This window comes from Bactrocera tryoni, chromosome 1 (genome assembly GCF_016617805.1).
Source record: "Bactrocera tryoni isolate S06 chromosome 1, CSIRO_BtryS06_freeze2, whole genome shotgun sequence".
Lineage (NCBI taxonomy): Eukaryota > Metazoa > Arthropoda > Insecta > Diptera > Tephritidae > Bactrocera > Bactrocera tryoni.
This window is the reverse complement of record NC_052499.1, coordinates 35,274,973-35,296,520: the sequence shown is the minus strand read 5'-3', so window position 1 is coordinate 35,296,520 and position 21,548 is coordinate 35,274,973. Positions and strand designations below refer to the sequence as shown.

General features: G+C 34.6%; 3 protein-coding genes across 4 annotated transcripts; 2 read left to right on the top strand and 1 right to left on the bottom strand.

Moving 5' to 3' along the window:
* The first annotated feature begins 218 nt into the window (after nt 1–218).
* LOC120782057 (nucleolar protein 14 homolog) lies at nt 219–3,378 on the top strand. Its single transcript, XM_040114216.1, has 4 exons — nt 219–924; nt 998–1,495; nt 1,553–3,065; nt 3,127–3,378. Exons 1-4 carry the CDS (start codon nt 414–416, stop codon nt 3,230–3,232), a joined length of 2,628 nt encoding a protein of 875 aa, XP_039970150.1. The 5' UTR covers nt 219–413; the 3' UTR covers nt 3,233–3,378.
* A 7,758-nt stretch (nt 3,379–11,136) lies between these two features.
* On the bottom strand, nt 11,137–12,553 carry LOC120782546 (pyrroline-5-carboxylate reductase 1, mitochondrial). The gene is made up of 5 exons (XM_040114876.1): nt 12,299–12,553; nt 12,164–12,234; nt 11,870–12,046; nt 11,395–11,812; nt 11,137–11,331 (listed from the first exon to the last, which is right to left on the bottom strand). Exons 1-5 carry the CDS (start codon nt 12,375–12,377, stop codon nt 11,261–11,263), a joined length of 816 nt encoding a protein of 271 aa, XP_039970810.1. The 5' UTR covers nt 12,378–12,553; the 3' UTR covers nt 11,137–11,260.
* A 2,291-nt stretch (nt 12,554–14,844) lies between these two features.
* LOC120782547 (ubiquitin-conjugating enzyme E2 J2-like) lies at nt 14,845–16,622 on the top strand. Of its 2 annotated transcripts, none has more exons than XM_040114877.1 (4): nt 14,845–15,109; nt 15,586–15,899; nt 15,953–16,023; nt 16,177–16,622. In XM_040114877.1, the coding sequence occupies exons 2-4, from the start codon at nt 15,608–15,610 to the stop codon at nt 16,573–16,575; spliced, it is 762 nt and encodes a 253-aa protein (XP_039970811.1). In that variant the 5' UTR covers nt 14,845–15,109; nt 15,586–15,607; the 3' UTR covers nt 16,576–16,622. The 2 variants fall into 2 exon arrangements, with proteins under 2 accessions (XP_039970811.1, XP_039970812.1); XM_040114878.1 differs by lacking the exon at nt 14,845–15,109 and adding an exon at nt 15,120–15,319.
* The last annotated feature ends 4,926 nt before the right edge of the window (nt 16,623–21,548 follow it).

Here is a 21,548-nt window from a genome sequence, read left to right as displayed (position 1 = left end):
TTTTGAATCGCGATCTATCAATTCTCAGTATGGATCACGATCCAATTATCACAATAAATAAAGAATGTGTGGCAGGCGTCATTATTGAGTGAAAGAAACAAAATCAAGAACTTTTTATTTTGTGATTATGTCGTTGTCATTTATTTCAATATCAAAAAGTAATACTTAAGAAAAAAATTAAAAAAACATAAAGTCTTAAATTTCAACCAATTTATTATTGACATACCATCTAATATGCAATTCAAGAATCATCAGTTTTGCTCATTACGGCAGTCACCACTAATGTAGGATACAACTCTGTATTGATTCCACGTGCGAGTGTTTAAATAAAAATTATGTTTCCTTGATTCATTCCTCATTCTCCTAAAATAATTAATTTTTCAATATATTCTTCACATTTCATAATTAAAGTTATGGCAAAAGTAAAGAAAAACAAAAAAGCACTAGCGGATCAAGTATACTCGAAAAAAACCAATGGAGCAAAACAAGCAAACCCTTTTGCATCAGCTAAACCGGCAACATCAAATCGGCTAAATCCATTTGAGGTACATGTAAACAAAGAAAAGTTTCAAATTCTGGGACGCACTTGCAAGCATGATAAAGGTTTACCTGGTGTATCACGCGCGAAAGCCGTTAGGAAACGTAAAGAAACACTTGCTGTTGAATATCAAAATAAGCACAAAACCAACAAATTTCGTGACCAAAGAATAGGCAGATTTCAGAACAGTGATCAATTGAGTGAAGATGTTATAAATGCACGTTTTGTGGCAGCAAGAGTAGAGCAGCTCAAACAAAGTAAAGCGTCCAGGTTTAACTTAAATGACGATGATATTTTGACACATCGAGGTCAAACATTAGAGGAGATCGAACATTTTCGAGACGAACGTTCTGACGATGAAGATTTGGAGGATGATAAATTAAATGGTTTGTTTAATGTACATATCTTTATATAAAATAATATTATAAATTAATTAACATAATTCTAAATTATTTATAGCTGAGTTCACTGGAGCTGCTCATTTTGGTGGAGACTCCGAACTGTCAAAAGATCGGCAGTCGGCGATAGAAGATATGATAGCAGAACAAAAACGAAAGAAATTGGAAATAGCTAAAGAAAAAGACGAAATATATAGCTTAACAGAAAAATTAGATTCAAATTACAAAGAGTTACTCGGATTAGTGGATAAATTATCTAAAAAAGAGATGCTTGAAAAGTCTAAACCAGATGATTATGATAAGGCTTTGAAGGAAATGATTTTTGAACCTAGGGGAGCAGTTTCTGATAAACTTTTGTCCGAAGAAGATTTAGCTAAGCAAGAAAGAAAGAGATTAGAAGAATTGGAAAAAGAGCGACTAAAACGAATGCATGGAGACGGAGAAATCGTCGATGTTAATATAAAACAGACTGAACATCGTTCAGCCGATGCGCTAGATGATGGTTATTTCGGTTATTCGGTCGAAGAAGAAGATGAAACGTTAGCATATACTCTAGATGGTTCGTAAGTTATTGGAATTAAAATTTCAACTTGTTTATTTGTTACACCTTTTATAGGTGAGTTGGGAACGAAATTGATGGAAAATGTTTCCAAGGGATTGGAGGAAGAATCGGTCGAACTCGGCGAAAATGAGGAAGAGAGTGAAGATGACAAAGATGATGAAAACTCAGAAGAGGAATCAGAATATGAAAATGACTCCAATAAAGAAGAAAATGACGATGATAATTTAAGTGACTTGAAAGTAACTGACTCCGAATCTGAAAGAGGAGATCTTGAAAAAAATGTGCATTCAAAAAAAAATGTACACATTAAAACTGCTGAAAGTAAAAATGACAATATGCCGAATGCACAAATTAGTGAAAATGATGACTTACCATATATGATGGATATTCCTGATAATTACGAGGGTTTCAATAAATTGCTGTATAAGCGTAAATCGGAGGAACAGGGTATCATTATTGAGCGCCTTATAAAATGTAATCATCCAAAGCTAGATGGAATAAACAACAGGGATAATATTAGCAAACTGTTCGACTTCCTTTTGCAGTATGTAAATGAATTATTTGCTGACGCTACTCAAGACGACATACAAATACAATTCAAAATATTGGATATTCTCAATCCTCATATGTACGATCTAGTCCAAATGATACCAGATAAACTGTCAAATACGTTGTTGGACGTTATCAAAGAAAAATACAATAATTATATAAAGAATATTAAATTGTTTCCTCCACTAGAGACGCTTATATTTTTAAAGCTTGTATCAAATTACTGCAGCACATCAGACTTTCGACACGCAGTAGTTACACCCTGTTATATTTTTATACAACATGTCTTATCGAAGGCACGTATAAGGACGAGGCAGGAGGTAGCAGGTGGTTTATTTTTGGTAACAATTTGTTTTGAATTTTCTCGTTTGTCAAAACGTTTTTTACCAGCAGCATTGAATTTTTTACTTGGCATTGTATATTTGAGTATACCAAAACGACCTGTCGAAGTGTTACGAATTGTGCCACCATTTCAGAGTACAGGACCGATGAGCAAACTTTTGGCTATTGCTGAAATTGAAGAGAAAGAGATATTAATTGAGGAGTTATTGAAATCAGACGACTTAGTTTTGACTACATTTTCCATTGACTTTAAAATTCGTGCTTTGAATATAGCACTGAGACTAATAAAAGACATTATTTCTAATCTCGAAGAAAATATTGGTTCGAACTATTTTGCAATACCCATTTTGGAGTTATTTGATCGCGTACATTTAGATATATATCCCGAATTCGTGCACACGAATTTCAAAGCAGCCAAATCGGTATTAGAAAGGGTTTCTAAGAAAAAATTAACTAAAATTGTACCGCCTGAAAAGAAACCCAAAGCACTACGACTTCTTGAGCCGCGAATTGAAGTAATTTACGATGACAAACGTCGTCCACGATTAACGAAGGATAAAGAGGAAAGGGTCAAATTGGTACATAAATTACGTCGTGAAACTAAAGGTGCTATAAGAGAAATCAGAAGAGACACTGAGTTCTTACAAAAGATGCGTATAGAACAACAAATTCAAAGGTATGTATTAGAGTTGACATTCATATATTAGAGTTGGATTTTACATGCTTAAAATTTTCAGTGACATGGAGCGCAAAGAGAAGGTGAAACGTATTTATCAAGAAGCTTCGATTCAACAAGGTGAACTTAACGAGCTAGATCGTATTAAAAAGAAAAGGAAGTTCTAGATAATCTAAAATTTATTGTACATAGACTATTTTTTATTTAATGTATTTAATTTTATAATTGAGTTACGGTTTACATGAAGTCACAGTTAAGCGAATAAAAAATTAGATTCTTTTAATAACGCTGTTTATTATGAGATAGATATCAATACATATCTTTTTCTACAACAGCGCGCCAGTCGTTCTGTTTGACGCCAATAAGAGATTCCAAGTGCGGGTATTGCGTCAAATATTTTCAGAGCTGGAGTTGGACGACATGACCTAGAGAGCGTAGCCGCTGTCTCTTAATTCGCTAAACTATGTTAATGTGGTCGTATATAACGTACAGCTCATCGTTACATCGCTTGCGATACTCGCCGTTGCCAATGCGCAAAGGACCATACATCTTCCGCAGAATCTTTCTCTCGGAAACTCGTAACGTCGACTCATCAGATGTCATCGTCCATGCCTCTGTTCCATATAGCAGAACGGGAATAATGAGTGACTTATAGAGTTCGGTTTTTGTTTGTCAATTGTCTACTCAGTCCGATGTAGCACCTGCTGGCAAAAGTTATTCTGTGTTATATTTCCAGGCTGACATTGTTGGTGGTATTTATACTGGTTCCAAGATAGACGAAATTATCTACGACTTCAAAGTTATGACTGTCAACAGTATCGTGAGAGCTAGTAGCGAGTGCGACGACTGTTTGTTTGATTACAGGAGCCCTTGTTCACTGCCAGACCCATTTGCTTTGCTTCGTTTGGTATCGAACGGCTCGGAGAGGTCCTTCCCGATCTTGACGGAGTTTTTGGTGTTGCTCAACGTCAGCTTACACAGCCGTATTAGTTTTGTGGAAAAAGAAAAGTTCACCACCTGGCAACCGTTCGCGCAGATATTCTTCGGCATGTACTGAAAGAAAATACGAATAATACAAAATTAATTAGACAAATATATTGAATTCAAGAATATTTATAAAATCAGTCATTCCCTCATTAAAGAGAAGATTAAATTAAAATAAAATTGATTATTATTAAATATTAAAAATTATTTTTTTTTATGTTTCTTTATTAGGTGTATAATAGTTAAATAAATAGTTGAAATGACATGTAAGAAAACAAGGTCCTGTACGATGTCCACGATTGCGGCCACAATTGTGGTCTAAAACAAACATTTTTGTTATTTTTGAAATTCGACAAAATGGCGGCGGTTTGAACAAAAGTGATCGAATTGTCCCTTTTTTCGACAATTTTTCGTGGCAAAAAAAAAAGCTAAATAGCGCGATAGCGAACGACGTTAAAAATGTTCTCTCCAAATTGGAAATAGTCATCTTCAAAACTTTTCTATTGAGAGTGGAAACCGTTTTGAAAAACAGAATTATGAGAAGTATTGAGGAGTCGCTGCGTTCCCACTCTGTTCTCTTTCTACAAGAAATGCTGTAGCGACCGTAATAATTTGAATTTCTATTTCAAAACTTGAGAGAATGCTTGTTACACTGTATACTATCCGATAATGCAACATAACATAAAAATTGATTTCTCGAAAATTTCACACTGAGATGATCCCTTAACCAATATATATGTAAATGTTTTTAAAATTGGCTTCCTGTACAAATTTATTCGAATATATGTATGTATGTATGAATGTCTCTCAATATAGCAAATAGAATATTCGAAAAAACTACAAAACCGAAATCTTCTTAACCCCAAACACTCCATCATTGACCAATAACATTCTAAATATTTCATATTACAAAAAAAAACAAATTTATTCATAAGAATCTCCCGCATTTCTTTACGCCTGGTCAACCACAACTGGTTGGCATATTGAATTCCTCCTCGCAAAAGCTCGAGGATGACAAAAATTAAGTTTAAATAAACAAAATGTAGTAAAATTGAACACACAGACAATATTTTCTTACTCCTAATCAAACTTTATACTCTTTTTATACTCCTGCAACATGTTGCTACACAGTATAATAGTTTTCCTCACCTAACCACCGTTATCGCTAGAAATGATCGAGTTAGACGAGTTAAATTCCGGTTGTCTGTCCGTTGTCTCGTCGTCTGTCTGTCTATCTGTGCTTGCGAAAACTTGAATGGATAATACATATGTATAACTATCTATCGAATATGTGGGCCTCAGTACCTACAGTTGACTTTTGACCTAAAAAATGTGTGAGATATATAATTGAAATTCATAGATAACACCGGTCAACACGATTTTCTGGTCTAACATTTACATGTTAAATTTTAGTGTCTCCTGTGACAAAAATAAGGAAAATTTTTTTTTTCCGATTAAAGTTTGCTTTCGTAGAAATTAGAGCAATTTTTCCATTTTTAAACAGAAATGACTGATTTTTATATTTTTTCTACAATTTCACTATAGAGTATAATTAGAAAACTTTTTTTAGATACAAGAGTCGTTTTTATTCAAGATGTGTGATAAACAATAACATCGGTCATCAAATTTTTTACTTCTAACTTTAATAAATTCACCGCAAATAAAACAAAATGAATCAACATCATTTTTACACTGACTTGATGCCATTTTTTATCTGAGTAATACACTAATATTGTTGTTACAGCTATAATAAACAGGTTAACATTCACTACTGTGCCTCTTACAAATAATAATACTGTTTACTTTCGGGTTAATCAAAGTACTGCCATCTTTGATTTGTGAAATAAATTAAAATATACTTATCGATGTAGATCAGCCCAAAGCAAACTTAAAGAACTAAAGATTAATATTTAAGTGTTTTTCAATGTCTAGAATCATAATTCAAGCATGAGAACAGAAACCCCAAAAAAAATATTTTTTTTGTTGACCGGTGTAATTCTTTCTTGATAAAAGTAAGTCTGTGTGTCCAAACTAAGTTCAATCGGGTCATTACTTCGCTTGGCCCCCATATACCTAATATAAAGATTTTGGAAGTTCCGGTGATTTTTGATTGTAATTATTTGAGGTACCTTGATGAAAGCCTAGGAGCATTTTATTAGTCTGTGCCGTATTAACTGCACCCCCAATATAAGCCAAGAGGATACCAAATTTTTGTGTAATTAATTCACAATTTCTCCAGCACCTAAAGGAATTTACCGGTCTTTAATCTTTGCAAGTTGCAAGAGGTAGATATAGGGTTACATATATGTAAGTATATACAGTTTATTTTATTGCTATAAATACATTATATTTATGTGAAATACTGAAAATAATGTATTCCTATTCCAAAAACGAATGATGTTATTTGAAAGCAATATGGTAATTCTAACAATTCTATAAATACCTAATATTTCAATTTTCAAACTTGTGAGTTATCTAGATTGAATTCAGAGAGTCTCTCTATGTCTGTCTTGTTGCAGTTGTCTTTGTCTATAAGGGATTATATCCACTTGCAAGTTGGAAAAAACACTATTTTGTGAATTTTGTTTTGAGAGGCGTTTTATTGAAAAAATTAAGTGTACATTTACAGAATTTATTTATTTTAATAATACTTGATGCCGTAGCCGATCTTCAGAAGCACCTTTCGAAATTTCTGCTTAAAATTAGCTCTAATCCTAAAACCAAAAAACAAATATTACTGTAGATCGATCGAAGGACTAGTCAAAATTTTGATTGATAAAAAATTCCTAAAAAATATGTCGAAAATGTGTTTAAACGGCGATATATGGTATACCGGATCAACTTCAACAAATCGAGATTATTCTTCAATATACATACATATGTATGAAAATTCCATATACCTATATTAGACAAGTATGAAAGGGAAAAGTTCAGGTGTAACCGACCATTTAATACTTGTGCAACTTACAAGATCAAAGCTATGGAAATACCTTCAGATGTAAAAATCAACTATAGGATCGGAATCGAAGCAATTTCATATTTATATAAACTCATACACTGACCGACAAATTGGGCAGAAGGTTTGTTAGAAAAACGAATATCAATATATCGTCACCTGAAATGCAAAATAACGTAACAACATTTTCGGAAATTTACAGTGGCATGAATGAAACACGAAATAAAATGGAACATGAGTGAAACAAAATTTTAATATTGACTAAAACTAGTTTATATTTGATCGGAGAACCAGAAAATGTTGACCATAAGTAATATTATGTATGTAATTTGAAGTAGTGAAGCGTAATCAATAAGACATTCAATTTCGAATTTTTTGATGATACGTTATTTTGAATTTCCGGTGACGATATGTAGTATTTGGGGGTTGCGGCTAGTATCGACTCGATTTATATACATATGTATTAGCTATTATCATGACACATTCTAAAGAACTTTCTTGGGTTTTATTAAAGTACCTCATATTCAATCACCAATTATATGGAGCAAAGTCACCTGAATGTTCCAAAATCCTGGTAATATTTATATGTGGGCTAAGTCAAGCTTTCGCCCAATTATATCTATTTTAAGCACAAAGATATACTGTTATGACAAAGCCCTCTCATACCATTTCGGATATATGTATGTATGTATGTATATGTAATTTTACGCATCTGGCGTGCTTAGTTATTGATTTATTGCGCTTTTAATTGTTTTGAACAGTACCGTTATATATGTATGTAGTGATACATGTACATAATGGAAATTAAGATATAATCCTTCTCTTATAATAATATGTTTTGTATGTTTGTTTGGGTTATATCGCATTGGGTTATGGGATGGGTTAGCTCCCATATACTCAGTATAAAGATTTTCGAACTTCCAGGTGACTTTGTACTGCATATGTATATCCGTCAATATGTGAGTTATCTCAATAAAAATGAGCTAGCATGTTTTACTCATAACAGTGTATCTTTGTGCCTAAAATAGCTAAATTTGAGCGAAAACTTGGCTTAGCTCATTTATAACTAATATCAGGATTTTCGAACACCCGGCTGACTTTGCTCTATTTGATTGTTTTTACACCTTAAAGTATTTCCCTGGCTTTAATTAACTCATACGAAGAAGCTAAATTTAATATATTCAGATAATGTATAAAACGCCAAACAAAGGATCGGAATTTATTATATCAGGGTTATAGGGTTGTTGTCTTCGTGACTTGACGCACACGTCACTGTTGACAGTCATCACTTAGAAGTCGTAGATAATTTTGTACAACTTGGAACAAGCATCGACACCAACAACTATAGCAGCCTTGAAATCCAACGCAGAATCACTCTTGTCAACTGTTACTTTGGACTGAATAGGAATGCGAAAAGTAAAGTCTTCTCTCAACCAAAGACCAAACTCTACAAGTCCCTCATAATTCCCGTCCTGCTCTATGGAGCGACGTCATGGGCAATGACATCATCTAATGAGTCGGCCTTAGGAGTGTTCGAAAGAAAGTTTTTTTTTTTGCTTTATTTTACAATAAATTTACAACATTAAATATTTACTTTATCTCTTAATTATTTTAAATTATTCAATTATCTTCATATTCATTTTCTTCTATTCTCTTTTCGAACGGGTGAAGATTATTACCTACACCCATATACATACATGTTAGTAAATATAATATCATTCTTATCATTGATACAAAGGATATCGGGCTCAAGTTGGGCATGGTAAATGTGAATTATCTGTGAATTAAGTACATTAATAAATACTTATGAAACAATAGTTATTTTTAAATTATTAATGTTGATTACAAATAAAGAATAATTATAATAACCGTATGTTCATGAAATTTTAAAATGAGCAATTCAGAGTAATCTCTCGACATCATCAAGTCAACATGATCTCGTTCGACAGTAAACATAAAATATTTTGTATTTCCAGATGTTCTCAAGCCAATGATGTTTGAAACTACGCCAGCAACTCTTTTTTAAATATTAGAAAAAATGGACATTGATTTATGATTTAAAATTATTGGTATGACATTTCCAGGGTGATAATACTTCTATTTAATTACTTTTTAATGATTATTCAATTGAACTTCATACTGTGAATAAATTTCAACTCAGCGGTAAGCTTGATTAATGGGTCCTGCTACCGCCATTGGTCAAATATATATATTAGATAGTCAAAGATCTCAAAATTTAGCGTAAAGTTATAATTTTTTAAATATTTTTTTAATATTAACACAAATTATTTATTTAATAGAAGTTTTTTGATACAATTATTTCTGTCTTTAATTTCTGTTGTTTGTTTTTATATAAATTTATTTATTGTAACTATAGATAATAGAGTGTGGTAAATATGGTATTTATTTTGAGTTGATGACTTCGCACAATGAATTTTAAATTAAAAATTATCAGACTCCATTTCCTTTAACTCTTTCTCATTTATCTTTAAATCTAGTAGAAAAAATTCATAATTAGTAAATATATTGTGATACATATTAGATATATTATTATATATACGCTGTTCTATAAATATGAAGTTTAATCTTATTAATTTAATTTTATTTAACTTTAGTAATTAGTATGAAATCAAAGGCAATTAAACTCATATTGAGCGATGCCCATTTCACATAGCAGACTCATCAGTTTGTTAAAACTCATCTGAAGGCCAGTGCGAATGAGCATTATGGGTGATAAAATTTTCAATTTCAGTGCGTGTGGCGGCATTCCAGATGGCTCCAATGAGTTTAAAAATTCACTTGGATATTGACAGCTTGTTCTTCGTCCATTACCGTGTCGACGATTTTTCTCAAGGCGTAACTCACATTCATCAGCTGTTTCATTTGTTAACACTCGGATTCGGATTTGGAGGTTTTTTTTTACCAATACTTGCTTTTTTGGGTGCTATTTTTTATTTATTACAATGATTCTGCGAAGAAACATGATTGGTGAAGAAAAATACAATTTTCCGTTGTAACAATCAATTGAAAACGGATCAGTAAACGGATACATTCGCGGCGCTACAACTCACCTTGAATTCCTAAAAATCCTTAATTATTTACTTTAATATACATACTTCAATATACTCCATTGTACTTAAATATGTTTCATATTGACATATATATCCACAACGCAAATTTGGGTTATAAAACAATAGAATATCATCATAGTAAATAAAAACTGTATTTGACAGTTAAAAAAAAAGTGCTCTGATCGTCACCAAACTTTACAGGATTACTCGTCAAGTCAATCTAAAGAAAGAAAAGTTGAAAGTTTCATTGAAATTGGTCCAGCCGTTTCGGAGTCTACCCGGAACATACAGACATACTTTCTTTTTTATATATATAGATATATGAGAAAATATCTATCAGATGATGGAAAATTTGGGGTAATTCGTAGTTCGATTTCACACATTTTCGGTGTAAAACCATAGTACATATATCCATTGTCCTACGTTCACACGTTTATTTTGCGAAGATACATATATTAAATATTGACCGATATATACGGTATAAAGCTATCTTGAGGTTTGAAATTCATAAATAAGGTATATGGAGACTAGTGGATATATTGAGCCAATTTTAACCAGTTTTGGTATGGTGGCATATTATCTCCGGAAATATATTTCATTAAGATACATCTAGTTTGATTAATATATAAGGTATAGTGTCAAGCGGATATTTGAAAATCTTTATGTAAACTATAAGAGAACTAGTTGAAATACCGCCCTATTTTACCTATTTTTGACACAATCACATTGTGTGATCATAAAACTTCATCTTGAAATTTCCATTAAAAAATACTCCCAGATTGACCGACACATCCGATTTTACCCATTTTCTTAGTGTCCGACAAAAGATTTGTTCTCAGCAAATTCAGCTGTAGTGGTATACATAAGAGATACATGTACTATATGTAAGTCACACTTATTAACTTTATAAAAAATTCTAAAACACAGTTTTACTCAAGCTAAGGACGGGCGGATAGACAGTCAACCGGATTTCAACTCTATCTATCTCAATTAATCATATGTATTTACTTACATAAACATATGTATCTGCACCAACATGTTGCGAGAGTTTAAAAAATAATTTTATCCATATTGGATAGTCATTATGTTGTTAGTAGCTTTATTTAAAATACAAAATTTTTTTACTGTACATTACCTAAAAATATTTAAAAAATATTGTTTTTACTAAAATTAATAGAGTATAATTAATTGCCTGATATTTCCCGACACCTTAAGGTTGCAGCTTCTACTGCATTGGCAACTGTTCCACGAAAACCTATTATGAAAGTCGCCGAAAGACGAGTTAGTGTTACGATGAATTAAAATAAGATTCGAATACCTTTAGTTTCTAAAATTTTAAGCGCCGCCGCAGTTGAACCCGCTGGGCTAGTTACATTATCCTTCAACACACCCGGATGTTCCTTTGTATCGAGTACCAATTTTCCTGAGCCCAAAACGGTTTGCGCGGCAAGTCGATATGCCAAATCACGCGGCAAACCCATCCGAACGCCACCATCCGCTAGTGCCTCAATCATAACGAATACGTAAGCTGGTCCACTTCCGCTCAGAGCTGTAATGGGATCAAACCAAATTTCCGGAACTTCTTCACATGTGCCAATCGCTTCCAAAAGTGAAACTGTTAACTCGCCATCCTTTTGGCTTGCTTTTGCCCCACGTGCATATACCGAACATCCCGCTTTCACCAATGCCGGCGTATTAGGCATCGCACGTATGATTCGCGCACTTGAAGATAATTGCTGTAAATTCCAGTGAATTTGTGATATAAATAACACTCAGTCCTCAGTAAAACTCACCTCTTCTAACATCTGTAAAGTGATGCCCATAGCTATTGAGATAAACAACTTGTTGTTGCTCAATGGTCTTATTTCGGGTAATATAACAGGCACCACCTGTGGTTTAACTGATATGAGTACTATATCCGATTTCTCTACAACCGGTTCGTTTTTTACCACCGTCTCAATGCCTATTTGCTAGTATAGTATAAAATAGATGTTTATAATAAATTAACGTTTGATTGATTATGCCATATTTATATTACATGCAGAAGAATATTGTAACCAAACATTTTAATACGTAAGTATTACTACCTCAAATTGCATGAAACTTTGTTTATCATCTGGATGTACGCTGGCAATTATACGCTCGGGCTTTGTAAGACCTCCACGAAATAAATATTAAGTTGAAATCATATTTTCTTGAAGAATTTTTTTTTTAATGTTTACCAGCTGAGAGAAAACCTTTCACCATTGCAAGAGCCATTTTTCCGCCCCCCAATACGCCGATTCTGCCGACTTGATTCATGTTTTCTTTTGGAAAATATAAATTTAAAACCAATTTATTTTAATATAGAACTTTAGACCTTCACTACTCAATAGCTAGACGGTAATTGAGCCCTTATCAGCTCGAAGTTTCGAATGCTTTGTGAATAAATTATTAACCTGATAAGGAATGCTATGATAAGCTTAGCACCCCGGCCTGTAAATAAAAGTATGGTAGCTATTGACATCAGTTTTACGCCTCTATTCAAATAAGCAATGCAATTGTAAACGAAGAAAAGTAAAATTGAAATGATTGAATACGAGTACATACTATTGCAGTCGAAATAAGGTTTTATCTGATAAGCTTAACGAGGGAAAACGAGTGTTTTGAGTAAGAGCGTCGATAAGCACGAATCATTGATAGTCTTTGTACAATCCCTCTTGGAACTGCTTACTAGTTTAAACAACAGAGCCATTTACCGACACCTTGATACTCCCATATATTGAAATGTTAATGCTAGGTTATCGGGTTATAATATAAAGATGTAGTAAGAATATGTATACTTGTATACTTTTACATTAATTATAGATATTTTTTAAGTATATTCACACTTAAAGAGGTTTTAGTTATAAGTTTTTAACAAATAGGAGAGATAAAAATTTCACCAATTTCCATGAACGAAATCATCTTTTCTTTTGAAAATTAATAAAGCCAGTAAACATAAGTAACAAAATGTGCAGCGAATTTGCAATTGCAAATATGCAAGATAATTGCACCAGATTGTGAATTGCCATAATGAATTTAAAGGTACATAAGTATCAGAGAACTGCAACGAGTAATCAATTTTTGTTTATACTTAAGTACTGATCCGTTACTCTGTCTGATTCTCAGTTCAGTTCATGTACAGTACATTGTACATTGTAGAGTAAAGTCAGTCGGATGTTCGAAAATCCTGATATTAGTTATGTGGGGGTAAGTCAAGTTTTCGCTCAAATTTATTTATTTTTGGCATAAAGATACATTGTTATGAGTAAAACATGCTAGCTCATATTTATTGAGATAACTCATATATTGGCCGATATTAGTGGTACAAAGTCACCCGGAAGTTCGATTATCTTTATATTAGATATATGGGGGCTAAGGGAAGTATTGGTCCGATTCTACCCATTTCTGACATACATACATACCATTGTCAGACAAGTACTATCCCTGAATTTCAATTATATATCTCACACATTGACCGATATTTTCTAACAAAAATCAACTATGGTACCTAGGAGCGTGAACAGTTTTTTATTGGAAGTGAACAATTTTTGGTCATAAGGTGGCATACACTAGGGCATTATTCGTGCAAAGCTTAATCCTATTATATTAATTGCTTCTTGATTTGCGTATTGGGAACTGAACGAATCAAATGGAATTTACAATTCTGGCGAGGTTATTGTCCGGTTTCGCTCATTTTCACAACGTGACATAAGAATATGAAAAAAAATGCCGCCTACCAAATTTTGTCGAAATCGATCAGTCAGGTCCCGAGATATAGGATTCCACCAAAAAGTGGGTGGTGCCACGCTCATCATCCAATTTTTATATCGGCTCCCATAAAGCTTTCTCATACCACCCCGATGGAAAATTTTTACGTCTCTGGCGCATTTAGTTATTGATTTATCGCGCTTTTAGTAGTAGGACAGTACCGTTATATGGGAAGTGAACGGAATTATCATCCGATTTGTCCATTTTTACACTATAGGTAGGAGTTTTTGTGGTATTCGCGCTGAGTGAATTTGATTTTTGTAGCTTAAGTGGTTTATAAGATATACACATTAGGGCGGACCCATGCCCACTTTTCCAAAATTTTTTCCCACAGGTGCTCCCTTGTGCCAAATATGGGTTTTATATCTTAATTAGGTGCTTAGTTATTGCATTTTATAGGTTTTCGGTTAATGGCGATTTGTGGGCGTGGCAGTAGTCCGATTACACCCATCTCCAAACTCGAACTTTTTTTGTACTAAGAAACCTCCATATCAAGTTTCACCAAGATATTTCAATTTTTACTCAAGTTACAGCTTGCACGGACGGACGGACAGACAGACAGTCAACCGGATTTCAACTTTTCTCGTCTCTCTAGATCTCAATAAGTTTTAGGTGAGACGTACAACCGTTAGGTGAACAAAACTATAATATTCTGTAGCAAGTGGTTGCAAGAGTATAAAAATAAATAAAGCAGTTGGTGCTACTATAAAATAAAATGAGAGACAGAGAAAATATCAGCGCATGGGCATGGGCTGTTAACAACCAACTTAAACCTTACTACTCCAAGCCGATCTAGATGATCATTACAAAACCAAAAACATTCATTTGAATTGTGGAAACGACATACCTGATCCTGCCATTTAAGATTAGTTCTTTTTAATTTCAGGTGTGAATATGCAATTAGAAACATAAACATCTGATATATTGACATAACATATAATTTTGTTATCGATTATTGTTTATTGTAACCTCTAGATGGAAACAAAAACAAGTGATATATTTGTTAGATTTTGAATGTGGAAAAAATTAAGTTTAAAGGACATAAAAGTTGTGTTCCTATAAGAAATAAATTAATTTAAATTAGTTTCCAAATATAGTTAAGTAGACACCAACAGGAACACGTTTGCACGTTTCGTTCGTAGGAGACACATCATCGTTTTTGCTATCTTGCGAGGGAGTACCATCAAACATTTCTCAGGGAGGAGACGGAAGAATATAATATCTGATAACTATTTTGATAGGTAAAAAAGAAAATAAATACTGTTGAAAAGTACGCTTCTGTAAATCAGAGCAGAAATGAGTGTTTGGTACCGCAAAGAATGAGACAAATAACAAAATATCAAAAGATCAATTGTAGCAATGCAGATATTTAATGTAGCATATTCATATATATTTATTAAATTACACAATGTAAGTTTCGTTGTGGGGATTACGGAATGTGAGTTTAGCCGGTACGTTGCATTGACCCTGAATACATATGCCTATCCTAACGACTACTATGTATTAAAAAGAGTAAACATACAATAAAGTACCTCCTAAGTTAAAATGCTGCTAAATTTGATTTTTATATGTGCCTTAATATAATATTAAAACGCAAAGCTGAAAATGTTCGACTTCTATTGTTCAAACGCATATAATGATTTTAGTTGATTAATAATTTATATTTTAACCTAATTAGGATTTGTGAACGCTTTTTTGAATTCTCTTTGTCTTGTAGGGAAGTGATTCTCTAAGTTATTATGACCTCTACTAAACCACGGAAGCAGCCAACTGCAATATCACGGATGAGGCAGGATTACATGCGTTTAAAGCGCGATCCTTTACCTTATATAACTGCCGAACCGTTACCAAACAATATCCTAGAATGGCATTATGTTGTAAAAGGTCCAGCTAACACCCCTTACTACGGTGGATACTATCATGGAACATTACTTTTTCCAAGAGAATTTCCATTTAAACCACCATCAATTTATATGTTGACGCCTAACGGACGATTTAAGACTAACACCCGCCTCTGCCTTAGCATATCAGGTACGTACTCTGTATTGCTTACTTGTTATATACTTAATTTTTTCCATTTAAAGATTTCCATCCCGATACATGGAATCCAACGTGGTGTGTCGGTACTATATTGACGGGGTTACTCAGTTTTATGGTAAGTTTGCATTATGTATTTTAACGAATTACTCAAAAAATAATTATACTGCATTGTTGCTGAATGTTATGTTATAAAAAATATTTTATCATGTACAAGCCTATTGTACGCAGAAAATAAGTAAATACTAATCTAATGTTTCTTCTTATATAGCTGGAATCAACACCAACTTTAGGTTCAATTGAGACAACGACTTATGAGAAACAGAGCTATGCCAGAAAATCTTTAGAGTACAATTTAAAGGACCCAATTTTTCGAGAATTGTTTCCTGAAGTATGCGAAGAAATAAACAAATTACTAGAAGATGAAAAACAAAAGCTCGCTCTTTTAAATGGAGAACTTAATAGAAAACCAGTTAACAATGTAATACCAGCCACAAATAATGAAAATGGCTCTAACGGAGCACAACATGTAAAATCAGACGAATGCGATAACAAACGAAAATCTATTATTAATTGGCCAGGACTATATTCAAATTTGGTGATTGGAATCAGTTTTTCGATTTTTGCTTTGGTAGTAAATTATGTAATCAAGAATCTGAACCAGGAATAAAGTTTAGAAAAGCCGTGTTAAAGTTTTCAGCAGCTAAACACCAGTTATATCATTTGAAAATAATTTTTATTGGTAAATATTTATGTTATTAATGTATATATGTATATGTTTAAAATTGTAATATAAACCCCGCATAGAAAATACATACATAAATTTCATTTGTACGACAATACAAATATTCTAAATTCAAACTATTTAAGAAACTTCATTACATTTTTTATTTGGAAGCAGCTAAAGTAAAGCTTTATAACATTACCATGCAAACAAGTGCATTCGAAAATTAAAACTAATTATAATTTAAAAACAGGGTCCTACCAAAAAAAATATTATCAGTAGGACATAACCAAAGATGAACATTGAATGAAAATTATGCCTAGGAGTTTGCATTCATATTCCACACGACTGTTACCTTGTTGGCTTATATTTTTATACGTTTATACGTATGCAATCATATTTAAACTGCCAATATTTTGCACTAGCTCAGTAAACTAAAGAGCTGCAGATATAATTGCTGACAATGCAGATTTCTGCATCGACAATTTTGAGTCAGAGTGGGAGATATGTTGCCTGTTTGAGCTCCTAGGGACCGTGGAGGTCCTCTGTTGGCCACTCGGGGTGAGTGGCGCAGCGCGCGAACTATGTGCAGATTGCACAGCCGTAGAGGCACTCCCTGTGAGTCTTAAGGGCTGAGCAGGTAAGATTGCTCCATCCATTGCATGTATTACACCTGACCGAGGTGGAGTTTGGATGAAGCCTTTTTGCGCAAACGCAGCAGAAAAATTCCTCCGGGCCCGGGTTGGACTCAATGCCAGCACGAGTCAGGAGGATACGGACCAACCCTGCTGCAAGGCATTGCTCCAATGACGACAAACACAAATTAACACTCACCGATCCAAACGGGGTTAGATCGCCGAAAAAACAGCCCTTGGTCGGATGAAATCCGAGTCAATTCCGGTGCGTAGAACCGGCTGTCGTGGGAATCGGACGTAATCGGCGTAAAGTCATGTAAAAAGAGTACGAAAATATTGCGAAAGAAATCAATATTCCTTATTCGACGAAATCGCGAATGAATTGTATTCGAATTTGGTATTTTATTAAGTTGTGTTGTTTTTTTTTTTTGCAGTTTAAAATAAGATAAATGTGATTTAAGCTCAACCGAAGAGACTTAATTTAATATATTGAGTTAATGGAGAAAATCATAATAATAGGTCAAGGTCTAGACCAACTGTATATACATATATTTATCGCGAAACTATAAATATCATTATTATTAATATTATAAGTGCGAATGTAAGTTTGTTTGTTACGCTTTCACGCAAAAACTACTTAACCGATCATCATGAAACTTTGTACATACATACTTATGTATACTCTTGAAGGTATTATAAGTAACAAAGGTACTTTATATTAAAAAAAAATTTTACGAAAGATAAAAAAATTGTTTGTCAAAAAATCGTCAAATTTAGCTACTTCAACGCCATCTAGCATTACAGTAATGAAGTTGCAACCCTGAATACTGTAATACCGTCCCACTGTATTACCGGCGGTGACGACAATATCTAATTCAATTCAATATAGTTTCAACTGTTTCTAATTTTTCTATATTTATTGTTATTTTCTTCTGTCGTTACATGCAGTATAAAACTATTCAAATTTTTGAGGTAATCCGTAATTTTTGTGGTTAGCTGTCGCTTTATTATTTTAGATCTTACTCGCTGATGTTAATTCTTACTCTGCTTTTCTTTGAAAATGCCTCGGAAGCGGAAATCTGGTCTATCCAAAAATTCATCTCGTGCCCGTGTCGAAAAATTGGCACGAAATCAAGAAACTTCGGCTCACGCAGAGCTGAGAAGACAACAACAACCAGAGCAACAAAGAGCTTTGAGAGCAGCTGAAACGCCTCTTCAGGCACGAGTTTGTTTAGAAAGACAAGCTGCACTGCAGACAACTATAAGAGCGATAGAAACACCAGAACAATCGCAGGTGAGAAGAATTCATAATGCAGACATGCAGACCACGCACCGCCTAAATTTCATGCGTAATGATTGGGCTGTGTTTAATGGTACTGGGTTTCAATATGATCCTTCAAATGAATATCATAATCATCCATTGATTGTTATTGGCTCAATGAATAAAAAATGTCAGTACTGCGATACTTTTAAATAGAAAGATGAAACTGCTGGAATGTGCTGTTCCGGTGGTAAAGTTTCACTTCCATTACTTGGCGAACCAAAAGAGCCTTTGAAAACTTTATTGTTAAATGTTACAGATGAATCAAAGCAATTTCTAAGTGATTTTCGTCAAACCCTCCCAGTGTCGGTAAGGGAAATAGTTATAATACCTCGGATACCAATTATTCCCACTGATCTTCTATTCCAATTTAAAAGGGTTCAGTTCAGTGCATTTAGAAAACTCATGCTTCTCTCATGGTCAACTTTATGTAGCCTGTTCACGTGTATCTAAGCCCGGAATTTACACATATTTGCACCCGACGCGAAAACTTATAACATTGTCTACATAAATATCCTAGATTAATACTTTATTTATATTTTATTTTAATTCTTAAAAATTGTTAGAATTCAGAATTATTTAAATTCATTTTCACAAACCTAAACGATTTAATTAGCTGGAACGGACGCAGCGGATATTATAGAGCTGGCGGAGCAGATAGATGATACGAAATTCTGCACAATAAATACCGAAGCCAATATCACCATCGTAGAGGTGGTCTGATAAATAGCATTATCGCATCAGATCATATGCTCATAATTATTTCAATCGAGAAACCCCGACTTTATTTCTGTGGAAAACTTTACCTTCGGTAACTTTAGCAAAGCTATCTGGGTCGTCTTCACAGAATTTACCGAGAGCACTTTTACCGCCCTACACAAGCCTATGGACGTAATCGTTGGCGAACGTGAATTCCACAAGGTGATCGCAGCTGATACCGTTCGCTTCATCCCGGCTGGAAGAATGGCGGTACTCCGCTCCAATTTTCCAGCAAAAGCAGCTGCTTTACCTAATGAGCGCGACACCTTACCGTCATCACTTTGGGAATCCCCGAATAAGGGATCATAATTTGGAGATTCAGCAAATGGTAAATCAACATAAGCGGACAATATGAATAGAGCATCTAAAATCTTTCAATCTCTCCACCGTCGTAAGTAAGCCTTGGACTACTGTTAAGGCTTTGTCTAAACCGAAGAGATATGATGACCGAGTTGAAATTCAATTCAGTGGCCATGCCTTTTCAGACCCGAAGAAGTGCGCGTGCTATTTTACCCGGCAATTCATAGTGCACACACCGGTAGACAAAGCCAAACGATGTGTTACTTGACTGCTGCACACAATGCCAAAAGACTGTGCAATATTTACTTTCACCGATGAGAGGTTGCCATCAACAAAGCAAAATCCTCTAAATCAATTGCCCCAGATGGAATAAACATGCTGATGCTAAAGTACCTATGCTCGACGGGAAAAAGTTACCTAATCAATGTCCCCAACCTTTCGATGACCACTCCTCAAATACCCGATGTGTAGAAAATCCGAAGACTGATCCCACAACTAAAACCTGAGATACCAAACAACAACAACCAACCAAGGGAAGTTTTATCGCGAGATAACTCTTAGCGTCATAAGCGCTGAGATAGTTCATCGCCTCGACCACCAACGACTCTGTGAGAGGACGATCCTCTTAGCGTTGGACTTATCAAAAGCTTTTGACAAAGTCAACCACACAACGTTTCTTAAGAACATCGAGGTGCACCATGAACTATCTGAGCGGTCGTCAATCATCCGTTCTGTTTCGAGGAGAAAGTTCCCAACTGAGAACAATTAAAGCCCCACTCTTGTTTAACTTCTACATCTCGAAACTCCCACAGCCACAAGAGGGTGTGTTCTTAACCTCGTTCACTGATGATTGTACGATATTGACTTTGGGCAATGGAAACGACGGCATGTGTTCAAAGGTAAATCTCTCCGGGGTATCCGGGTATCTCTCCGACCTTTCTCGTTTCTTCTCTGTACGGAACTTAACACTCTCCCCTACTAAATCCACAGCGACCATATTTACAAACAGGACGAAGGAGTACAGACTTGACCTTAATATGGCAGTCAATGGCGTCAAGATTCCGACTGTCAATAACCCTTAGATTTTAGATGTAACTTTTGATAGTCTATGCTCTTTCAATCATCATACGACCCCGATTATCGCCAAGGTGCAGAGCGGCAACAAAATCCTAAAGTCGCTAGCCACGACATGGGAAAAGGACAAATAAACGTTGTTGGCAACTTACAAGGTAATAGGCCAGCTGGTCCCCTACTACGCCTCATTAATATAGTCGCCTGGATGCAGTGGACGGCAGATGAAGATTCAGACTTTTCAGAACACTTCACCTCGGACTACGACAGGATGCCTCCTCATGTCTCCCATTGAACACCTATGTACATAGTGGGACGCTTATGCTCCCAGTTAAAGAGCATAATGAACTCCTCGCAGAAATCACCCTGAAGCCACCCGCTTGGAGCGGAACCGTCTCCTAGGAACATCAACAGGTCTTTCCTCATTTACGTCGACGACATTGAACAATTCATTGGTCCAATCCCGTGAAAACAGCCCGTTTCTTGGGTCTCCGTTTAGATGATGTTGACGACAACCGAGATATCCTAATGGGGATAAGATATCCGTTAGAACAACAACAACAAGGAAATGTTGTTGGCAACACACATGCAATCGGCCGGACAGTCCCTAACTCCTCCACACCGATATGGACGCCTGAATGCAGTGAAACGCAGACGAAGAAACTTCAGACATGTCAATCAGACTTTGGGGGCAACAAACATCAGACATGTACTGATCGCCATTTACCCTCTCAGTAAATCACGGAATTAATCCACCACAAATTGCAGACGACAAGCTTACGCAGCTTCGTTCTGGATACTGTAGCAGGTTAAACTCCTACCTACCCAGAATC

What these genes read in the sequence shown, in the direction of transcription:
- LOC120782057 (XM_040114216.1), top strand. Translation starts at nt 414, where the DNA reads ATGGCAAAAGTAAAGAAAAACAAAAAAGCACTAGCGGATCAAGTATAC. An exon ending in GGAGGATGATAAATTAAATG is followed by an intron (nt 925 to 997) that starts GTTTGTTTAATG and finishes AATTATTTATAG; the next exon opens with CTGAGTTCACTGGAGCTGCT. An exon ending in ATAGAACAACAAATTCAAAG is followed by an intron (nt 3,066 to 3,126) that starts GTATGTATTAGA and finishes TAAAATTTTCAG; the next exon opens with TGACATGGAGCGCAAAGAGA.
- LOC120782546 (XM_040114876.1), bottom strand. Translation starts at nt 12,377, where the DNA reads ATGAATCAAGTCGGCAGAATCGGCGTATTGGGGGGCGGAAAAATGGCT. An exon ending in CTTTACAGATGTTAGAAGAG is followed by an intron (nt 11,813 to 11,869) that starts GTGAGTTTTACT and finishes TGGAATTTACAG; the next exon opens with CAATTATCTTCAAGTGCGCG. An exon ending in TAAAATTTTAGAAACTAAAG is followed by an intron (nt 11,332 to 11,394) that starts GTATTCGAATCT and finishes CTTTCATAATAG; the next exon opens with GTTTTCGTGGAACAGTTGCC.
- LOC120782547 (XM_040114877.1), top strand. Translation starts at nt 15,608, where the DNA reads ATGACCTCTACTAAACCACGGAAGCAGCCAACTGCAATATCACGGATG. An exon ending in CCTCTGCCTTAGCATATCAG is followed by an intron (nt 15,900 to 15,952) that starts GTACGTACTCTG and finishes TTCCATTTAAAG; the next exon opens with ATTTCCATCCCGATACATGG. An exon ending in CGGGGTTACTCAGTTTTATG is followed by an intron (nt 16,024 to 16,176) that starts GTAAGTTTGCAT and finishes CTTCTTATATAG; the next exon opens with CTGGAATCAACACCAACTTT.